The sequence below is a fragment of the Ochlerotatus camptorhynchus genome, unplaced genomic scaffold, assembly GCF_037179485.1.
Source record: "Ochlerotatus camptorhynchus isolate MF236.1 unplaced genomic scaffold, CSIRO-AGI_Acam_v1.1 ptg000014l, whole genome shotgun sequence".
In the NCBI taxonomy this organism is placed as follows: domain Eukaryota; kingdom Metazoa; phylum Arthropoda; class Insecta; order Diptera; family Culicidae; genus Ochlerotatus; species Ochlerotatus camptorhynchus.
The window spans coordinates 607,419-618,073 of NW_027040506.1; the positions used below are offsets into that span (position 1 = coordinate 607,419).

A 10,655-nucleotide genomic window follows, 5' to 3' on the forward strand; every position below is an offset into this window, starting at 1 on the left:
GGATTCATTTTAGCTCAAAATTTGTGATAGCACTGCAGGACTACAAAGCTCCTGGCGAAGGAACCAGCTTCCTGTCATTTCTGAAGGGAGACCTGATCATCCTGGAAGATGAAAGTACTGGCGAAAGTGTACTCAATTCCGGTTGGTGTATCGGTAAGTTGTGTGCACAATAATACCAAACAAATTCAAAATTATCTTTCAAATTACCAGGATGTTGCGAGCGTACCCAGGAGCGTGGAGACTTCCCAGCCGAAATAGTCTACGTCCTGCCTTCGCTTACCAAACCCCCACCAGACATCCTAGCACTGTTCAGTGTAGAAGACGCACATCACGGCAAACGGTTGAACTCGATCCACTCAAACGGTGGAACTGAGACGCGTGAACGACCGCACACCCTGGCCGACTATTCGTTGGACCACTTTAGGCCACCCCCGAAACGCACCATGTCCAAGGCACTCAGCACTCTCAGCTCGAAACGGGGAGGCGACGAGCTATGGCGATACTCGAGGGAACCTCTAAAGCAACCTCTACTAAAAAAGTTGTTGGCCAAGGAAGAATTGGCTGAAGAGTCTTGTCTAGCATTCATCGCCATCATGAAGTACATGGGAGATTTGCCATCGAAACGACCCCGAATCGGCAACGAAGTCACCGACCACATCTTCGACGGTCCGCTCAAACATGAAATCCTTCGAGATGAAATCTACTGTCAACTGATGAAACAGTTGACCGACAACCGCAATCGTATGTCCGAGGAACGCGGTTGGGAACTGATGTGGCTTTCAACCGGCCTGTTTGCCTGCAGTCAACAGCTTTTGAAGGAACTGACTGTCTTTCTTCGAACACGTCGCCATCCCATATCCCAGGACTCACTCCACCGGCTGCAGAAGACCATCCGGAATGGTCAACGCAAGTACCCACCCCACCAGGTCGAAGTGGAAGCCATCCAGCACAAAACTACCCAGATATTCCACAAGGTCTACTTCCCGGACGATACGGATGAAGCATTCGAAGTTGACTCGTCAACCCGAGCGAAAGATTTCTGCCAGAACATTTCACAGCGACTGAATCTGCGGTCCAGTGAAGGTTTTAGCTTGTTTGTAAAAATAGCCGACAAGGTGATATCAGTGCCAGAAGGAGACTTCTTCTTCGACTTTGTGCGTCATCTAACCGATTGGATCAAGAAGGCGCGACCGACGCGGGACGGGACGAATCCACAGTTTACCTATCAGGTGTTCTTCATGAAGAAGCTGTGGACGAATACGGTGCCCGGTAAGGACAAGAATGCGGATCTGATATTCCACTACCACCAAGAGCTGCCCAAGTTGCTGCGAGGCTATCACAAGTGCTCGAAGGAGGAAGCCGTCAAACTGGCGGCTTTGGTATATCGGGTGCGATTTGGGGAGAGCAAACAGGAACTGCAGGCGATACCGTAAGGAGCATACAGGAAGCTTTACACAGAGTTCACTGATTACTCAACATAAATTTCGTTTTCAGACAAATGCTACGTGAACTGGTCCCATCGGATCTTATAAAACTGCAAACATCAAATGACTGGAAACGATCAATTGTGGCAGCGTACAATCAAGACGCTGGGATGACTCCAGAAGATGCTAAGGTCACCTTCCTCAAGATAGTGTACAGGTAATTCAGGACAAACGTTTACTACAGAACAAAAGTTTCTAACTCAATAAAACTCGCTTTCCCAGATGGCCCACATTTGGCTCAGCATTCTTCGAGGTGAAACAAACCACTGAACCCAACTATCCGGAAATGCTACTCATTGCCATCAACAAGCATGGCGTCAGTCTGATCCATCCAAGCTCAAAGGTAACATCAATCGATGCGTGCTACTTTTACCACATTTGACCTTACTTTCCATTCTCATTCGCAGGACATTCTGGTGACTCATCCGTTCACCCGAATTTCCAACTGGTCTTCCGGCAACACCTACTTCCACATGACCATCGGAAATCTGGTCCGCGGATCGAAGCTACTGTGCGAAACGTCGCTGGGATACAAAATGGACGATCTGCTCACTTCGTACATTTCCCTGATGCTGACCAATATGAACAAACAGCGAACAATTAGGATTAAGTAGGATGCGCCGGAAGCCCGAAGCAACGCAGCAACAGCACAGTATAGCACAGTTGCTTAGACGAAGATTGTAACAACTTTTTTGTTTGTTTTAAAAATTAACGATTCCTTCGTTAGTGGCTTATGAATATTTATTTTGTTTGAGCTTTGCTTTTTGTTTTAGCATGCAAAGGCATAAGAATATTTAAATAGGAATGTTAGAACCAATTCAATTCAATCGACGGGATGCTGTAGAAGAGAATCCCATTTTTTTCCCTGCGCTAATATTAATGATCATTGGAGCATGTTGAATCACCAAACGATGCCTTTTACTCACATCATTTGCCTTTCACTTTTTTGCGAACCTTAGTTTTGAGGTGTGCTCTTACAATTCTGATCTATTTAACACATTTAACATTTTGTTCAACTCCTTGAAGCCATTTTAGCTTACGACACTCGACAGCACCTAACCTTGCACACTCACACAGAACACCGAAAATGCTTTTATTTATTCACCTTCATTAGTTTCCCTTCCCCCCACAGATTTGTAGAGTAAATTTTGTGTTGGTCCCGCGTGGTCGGAAGTCTCAAGCTTAATGTTAGTGGTTAGTTTTAAAACGGTGCAGCAATATTGGAAGAATATAGTCGTCAAAATTTCAGCTCCTCTTATGCCAACTGTGGTCGATTGAATGAAGAACATTGCAATGCATCGTTTGAGTGGGTTTTGACTGGATGAATGTGGCGTTTGTGTATTGCTGAATTGCACAAATAATGAGTCCATCGTTGTTATGATGTTTGGTATAAGAGGATCCCAGGTGTTTTGTTTTCTAAGATAGGGTAATATATTTTTGTAATTTTATTAGTATTTTGTTATGCATACCTTCGTAACTATTATCTATTAACGACCAATCATACAATAAATAAAACTTATAAAGTGATGAAGTTTCTTTCCAAGAAAGCCGAACGATGACCCGGTGTATTAAACTTAAGATGAATCGCTGTGGAAACCTTACTTCTGATTAATCTCATTATCACCTCAAAAATTTCAAGAGCACAAATATCAGTTTTAACAAAACAACTGCACGCTTCTGTGCAGAAAACAGGGAGTTCCTATTCAATGAGTGATGTCGCAACAAGGAATAATCTGTTTTCATAAAAATACAAAACTTGTCAATTGATGTTGAAAGCACAAGCCATGGACATTTTTTATTTAAATATCTATAATACGATTAGTGGATTGCTGGAATGATATTTAATTGAGATTTTGGAAAAAAAAAATCAGTAATAGTCTCGATATTAAGTTAAATTCCAAGTGATACGCATGTCTCTTTTCAGCTTTGGTTATTGAGAAAATTGAAATTATTACTTACAGTTTCTCGTACTAGCAGACTTGTTTTGAGAATAACCACCATGTTTAATGGAATTGGTTTGTTGCTTCAAAAAGATACTTGTTCACTGATTCAAATATTTAATGTCAAATAATTCATATCATTTAATGTATGTTGGTTGCGGCGCCGGTGGTGTAGTGGTAAGCGTGATAACCTCACCACCCCAGCAGGCCTGAGTTCAATCCCAGTCAGCGCCGCCGGGATGTTCTGAGGCATAACATCTCTGATGTTATGTCTCTGCTTCCCCAAGCTTCGGAAGGGAAGTAAAGCTGTTGGTCCCCGGCTCATGAGTTGATGAGTCGATAGGTAGAATCCAGGTGTGGGAGCTGCCTTCCTGGCATCGGTAAAATTGGTGCTCAGCACGGAAAACAAATCGACGGAAAACAAATCAAGAAAAAATGAATGTTGGTATCGCATAATGAAGGAAAAAGTCCCTCCATTCACATGGTGTAGGTTTTGGGAATGCCGTGTTTTCAGATTCCATATCTTTCTTTTTATAAAATAGAGATAAAAAAGATAGCATTTTTGATAAGCTTTCTTATAAACATAAGTTTAAAAATCTTATAAATTCACTTTTAATGTTATTGAAGTTGATAAGTTTTTTTTTTAATTTTTGACTATTATTTTTCAGTGTGTATATTTTCTGTTACAGGCAATCCATTTAAAAACAACTCTGCCTCAGACGTCATTTCGAATAGATATTCCAAATTTCATGCTATGATTTATTGAAAAATTACCGAATACGCCATTTCGAAAAATTAGGTGTGAGTCGTAATGACCGAATTTCGGCATAAACTTGGTTCATTGTCCTACCCGGGTAAAAAATATATGATAAACACCCCTATTCTGTATTTCGTTTCGAACGAAATTCTCATACAAAAAAATATTTTTTTTGTATGAGAATTTCGTTCGAAACGAAATACAGAATAGGGGTGAAAGTTTATGGGTCAAATTGTAAGCGAAATATGGTTAACAATCAATTTCATTCTATATTTATAGTATCGTGAATCTTTTGAAAACTGCATGTTTCGTTTCAAAAAATAGTCGATTCATTTGATAGTCATACACAGCGATCAAAGGGTTTAGTGAAACGAATATGAAATTTAACTCTTACAATAATTATAAAATAAGTTTTATGGCTTTGTTTCAATATATTAAAACTTATACCGTGGATTCCCGGTAGCCTGACCGTATTTAATCCAATCATTTTTTAATTTTAACCATGCCAATCTGTACGCCGTGAAAACAAAAAAATGTTCAAACGTCATTTAGCTAGTGGAATAGAGTGAAGCGGAATGGAACATTGTAAAACAGAACGTAGAATCAAACAAAACAGCAAATAAGGCTACACTGTACCAAACCACCGTCCTCTGTTCGAATGAAACCTCAGACCATTCAAATCAAAACATCGAAATCGCCTTTTCGAATGATAGCTGCAACCGGATGACGGTTGTTTTGAAATCAGATGATTTTCCTCTCGAATACAGGATGAGTATGTTATGAAAAAGAATAGGGCCTTCAGTTGGAATGCGTAATGCTCTCTGCAGAATGGTAGTCATCTTAAATTGAAATTAATTTGGTATTGGCTCAGCCCCTTAACACAAATCATTCAAAACGATGATGCAAATAATTCTATCGAATGTCATTTGTTGCTCTGAGCAGACAAACGAGGTGGAAGCATATACATCGCTATCAGAGGTGGTACGAGCATTGGTAAAGCGTGGAAATCGTAAATTGCCCATTTCGTGGTGGAGCATGTTTGCTCTACCAACCAACAAGGAAATTTTGTATCCATGATGAATGGCTGTTCATGGCTATTTAATATGGAAATGTAAACAATCGAAGTAATAATCTAATGTTAAGTAATTACAAATCATCCTATCCTTAAATTGTTGTCCTTTGAGCCCTGTATATTTCACTGCAAATTATCAAATAAATATCATTCTTTATTTGGAGGACAGTCATATGGATGCTCATCAGTTGATGGCGAATTCAACCATAAGGAAATCATCCGAAATTCGACAGCATATTGTTAAAGGGCTCGAGCAATACAATGATCAGTCTGAGCCAGACTGAGCTCAGTCGGTTAAGGCGCATCTACAAAGCAAGGCCATGCTGGAGGTGGCTGGGTTCGATTCCCGGTCCGGTCTAGGAATTTTGCGGGTTGGAAAATTTCTCGACTTCCTTGGGCATAGAGTATGATCGTACTTGCCACACAATTATACTAATGCAAAAATGGTACAGGCATCGAAAGCTCTCAATTAATAACTGTGGAAGTGCATCTAGAACACTAAGTTGAGAGCACGCAATAAGCTAATATGCAATTAGCAATAAGCTTGAAATGCAAGGAAGAAGAAGAAGAAGGGTTACTAGAAGTTCAAATTAAAAATGATCCACGATAATATGAATGAAGAGTCGTTCAGATTAGTTGGAGTCCACGGTTGTAAAACAAAATCTAAACAATAGAACAATACAAAACAATAGCGAAACAATCAAAATACAATGAACTCTTGGAAACTAATGATTTTCAAGCCCAAATGCATGTCCGCGTGTATGTATCATCACTACGTTTCTAATTCATCTTCTACCAATAAGTACAGGTGAAGCCAGTGGCAAAGTACGCAAGATACAAAAATAAAATGGACTTCAAAGTTCTTTGGTTCAAATACCAATATGGAGCACATAGAAAAGGTACAGTAACAGTTGTAAACAAATCCTCTACCAGTGGGTGTAGAAAAAAATAGCACTTACAGAGGCAGCCGGTAGATGGCGCATACAGTGGTGACAGGTAGATGGTAAAGGGTGTATTCGATAAAAATAGCACACACACATATTTACTCACCAAAATTAAACGGATTATCGGATTTTCTTGAAATTATCAGGGAATGAAAAACTATTAATGAGTTATGATTTACAAATTATTTTTTTATTCAATTTTGTTTCCCATCCCGAATTCCCACACCTTCCTTTTCACTTCACCCATCAAATTTTGTACAACCGATTTACCCAGTGTTTTTGTTGTTTTTACCCAAATTTTCTTCAACTCAAGTTTTGTTTTGATAGTTTTGGGATGTTTGCGAAGCTCCGTCTTCATAATTGCTCAGAATTTTTCAATTTGGCGAAGTTCCGGTGAATTTGGTGCTTCCATTTATTAACGTCCTTTTAAACGAACCACCTTGAGGAGGTGGAAAAAGTTCATTCAGGACGGTCAAGTCGTAACCAGACCCAGCCGGTTAGCATCCCCAGGTAGCGATAATCACAGGCTACTTAGAGTTGGCTATTACCTTTTTGGTCTGTCATCGTCATCACGGGCACTACCGATTTATTGACAATAGCGCATTGGTGACCACGATGATCCCCCGTTCTTGTTCGCATTACTGACGGCAAATATCACCGCCAGCAACCCCACCGGGCACCGCGTGGAGGTAAGAATCGGAGTTCAGGTGCACAGAGGCCGCAAATCGCCGGTCAGGGCAGAACCCAACAACCATTGATAGGCGTTCTTATGCACCTGCTTTACTCGGCGGTGAATTTGGTGGGTTCATATCTTTTGGCACAAAATTGACTCCGTTGGCTCGGTACCAGTCCAACACGTTTCGAGCGTAGTGGCAGGATGCTAGATCAGGCCAAAACGGAGTTGATCATTTCTGCTTCCATATGAATGGCAAGAGACGCTTCTTAAGGCACTCTTCCGTGTAAATCGCACCGTTGACTTCTTTGAAAATTTCGATCATTTCTTCTTTCGAACATCCTTTGCAACATCGAAATTAGACTTGGCAACGAAATATTCTTACCCAGAAAGTTGACGGAAGTCGGCCTTGACGTAAGCTTCGTCATCCATCACGATGCAACACGATTTGTTGAGCAACTTCGTGTAAAGTATCCAGGCGCGGCTTTTCGCAGTGATGTTTTGCCTTTCATTCCGGTTTGGGGCTTTTTGCACCTTGTAAACATGTAACCGAGCACGCTACATGGTTTTCTGCACAAAACTGACTGTTACCTTGGACTTTTTAGCTCGAATTGACATGTTTGGACGGTTCTTGAACTGTTACACCACTTTTCTGGCCATTTTACTGTCTATTAGACCACTTTTACGACCACTCCCTTCCTTTTTTCGGGCACTCAGATGCTCCTTGAAGGTTCTTATCACACGAGACACAGTTTTATTTGTAATTCCAAGCTTTTTAGCGATCCATCGGTGGGACGCCTCAGGATTTTGATTGTAAGTGCACAAAACTTTTTCACGGACAATTACTGGAACTACTGTACTTAAATTTTCAGGTTTTTTACTCATACGGTTCAAAAGTTACAGAAGATTTTCGGTGTGTCATTTTTATAGAATACACCCTTTACAGTGGCGGCCAGTAAGATAAGATGGCAGCAAACACCAAAATCTATTTGTGAATTTGAAATAAATCGCTGTATCAGATTTGAAAGATCGTCGGTTGCAGTGGCTTGCTTTTGAGCAGAAAAACGTGCTCCCAGGTCCTTTTAAGGTGATTCGCTGTGAGATCTCAATACTCGTAACTAATTCGAAACTTTAAGTCCACAAATATCAGCATCCAGCATATATTAAGTAGCAATTTAAAGTGAAATGAGGCACTAATTTCTGAGATTTGTATACTTTAAAATTCGAAGTGGATGTATAGTCCTCGTGGCGACCATTTGTGGACTCGGCATGAAATCACCTTAAATTAAAGGGATTTAGGCGAGGGGCATGCAATGTATACAAAGAACCGATTCGATTGCCGGTCCGATCTAGGAATTTTTCGGGTTGGAAAATGTCTGGACTAAGATGGGATACGCAATAAACTGGACCTGTGAAAAAGAAGAAGAAGGAGAAGAAGAAGAAGAAAGAAAAAAAGGTCACGAGCTAAGGAAGTTCCTCATAGTAGGTCGAAATCGACAAATATTTGAGAACCGCTGTCTCAAAAGATACACTTATGATGAACTATCATAACTATGCTCGAATTAATCATGAAGGTCGTGAACATGTTTCGTGAACGTCAACAGTATAAATAGTATTTTATTGAAAAGGATGACAACATTTGCTGTACACAATAATTATTGACACACATATATGTGTGGGTATGTGTGTATTCACTGGCCGGTAGTGGTATTATGGAAGAATGTCATCTGCAATTTCTTGTTTTCGGACAGTTTTAGTCCAGGAGTTAAAAGCTCTATTGCAAATCCAGCAATCCATTTCAGAATGTTTGGAGAGTCACGTCCATTCCGAGGTTACTTTCACTCACAATAAGTCCCGCATTTATGCATCACCGTTATCAAATGGATATTGGTATTACATACACACTACCAAATTTGAAAATATTCTTTTCAAACCTGGAGCGTATTTAGATTAATTTTAAAATTTTATTTATAATGAATAATTGGCCCGGTCTCACCATGTTAAAATGGTCTGCAGGGGTTTATTGCTTCTGTTACTGCTGTGCACTTTTTCTCTAACGCTTCGTATTTAATTTCATAATCCACCGGCGATTTCCTTCCGTAGATCGTCTTTGGTCGGTTCTGACATGATTCCGCCTTTTCTGGGTTTTTCTTGTTTTCCGAGGGAGATAAAATTTAATCTTCCGTTCTTGGTTCGATGTTGACTCCTTTCTCGCTGGTTAGTATGATCGGCCTCACGTCCACCATCTGTCACTGTCTCTTAAAATGTCTAATAGCAATTACCTGTGCTGTGATACTTCCTTCAACGAAAACAAATTTTCTTGCATTGCCATGGTCATTTGAGAGGAGGCTCGCGACTAAAGTCGCTGGTCCTCCGAGCACTCGGAATGAGCGCTCCGTACAGGGATTAGTTTTAAGAAATGATAGTTTCATCGGATTCCCCAACTAACCAAACTCAATCAAAGTAAGTACATACAAAGCTATATTGCGACTATATAGTTACTTGGGTACTCATATGGCCGTCAGAATGATTCGTCGATTGCGAAATGAAGTATTTCTGAAAGTGATGCGTTATATTTCTCAATGTTCTGATTTATCCTAACGATACCTCAATATTATATCACAGACAAATAGACACAACGCATTGTAAAACATCGTCACTAAAACACTACGGCCATCTGCCGTATACACTGTGATGGGCAAAATACTCATCAGATGGCGGTAGTGAGTAAATGTGAAACTCAAGGAAAAACATATAAATTGGCCGTTAAAAGCGATTTCGACTAAAAATTTTAAGCGTGTTATGTCTGCTTGTATGTGATAATATCTTCAAATTCACAACTTCGGGTAATCCGCGAAAGTACTTGAATGTTTCCCAGGTACCTTTGAACTAACTGCAATCACTCTCTCATACTCGAAATGTGTCACGAGCAAATTGGCACAACGACGCCCTTACCCAAGTAAAATTTCAAGTTTTATCGAGGTTTTAATGCGTTCTAAAAGTCTAAATAATGGTCTACAGAACCCTCATAAAACCAAAATAGTTACTTGGGTTACGCTCTCTGACCAAAAAGCAGGGAAATTATGAGTGAAATCGGTTTTCCCAAATGTGAGAATTATCCTCAGGATATTTAATGCAATGATGACCAACAACTCAGGATAGCAGTCAGTTTCAAAATTAAAATTCGTATTTTTTTTAGGTCTGCTATGAACCCGACTCAATTTATTATTTATTATGTAATATTGATGCAAATTGGTATCAACACTTTTCTTTTAAAATGTACACTCTCGATCATAAGTTTGGCATCATCCCCAAAAAACATGCAAGTTCATGTTCATATCTCTGTCAGTTACGTCCATTTTTCGTTCTCCTTACTGCATTCGAAAGGTATCCAGCTTTCCATGCTCGGTAATGGCGGCCTGTTTGTATGAATAAATGTATCCTTCACTGTGCTTGTTGTCACTAACTGGAGGGCGTATGTTGTTCCATTTTCTTCTGTTCCTGGGAGAGGGAAAGGGAGGGGTCAAAACCCGAACATCCAGATAGTGTCAAAAACCACATTTATTCATACAAACAGGCTGCCATTACCGAGCATGGAAATCTGGATTGAATGAAACTTACTTCGTGCATATTATTTCAATTTATTTTTCAGATTTTGTATACTAAAATTACAGCACTTTAAATTACAACATTTTTCAAAATTTACACTGAATAATCATGACTAATTCTCTCAAAATTGGGTCTGCCAAATTTTGAAATGAAAATGGTAGTATAACTCTTATTCA

General features: G+C 39.9%; 1 protein-coding gene across 3 annotated transcripts in view; it reads left to right on the top strand.

Annotated features, from left to right (window-relative positions):
• Positions 1-3,011, top strand: part of ck (myosin-VIIa ck) — an 80,250-nt gene extending 77,239 nt beyond the window's left edge. For all 3 annotated transcript variants that reach the window (XM_065222149.1, XM_065222157.1, XM_065222141.1), the window contains 5 exons: positions 14-153; positions 211-1,429; positions 1,495-1,641; positions 1,707-1,827; positions 1,892-3,011. In XM_065222149.1, coding sequence (XP_065078221.1) covers positions 14-153; positions 211-1,429; positions 1,495-1,641; positions 1,707-1,827; positions 1,892-2,098 — 1,834 coding nt within the window. In that variant the 3' untranslated portion in view covers positions 2,099-3,011. The remainder of the gene's footprint in view (positions 1-13; positions 154-210; positions 1,430-1,494; positions 1,642-1,706; positions 1,828-1,891) is intronic.
• The last annotated feature ends 7,644 nt before the right edge of the window (positions 3,012-10,655 follow it).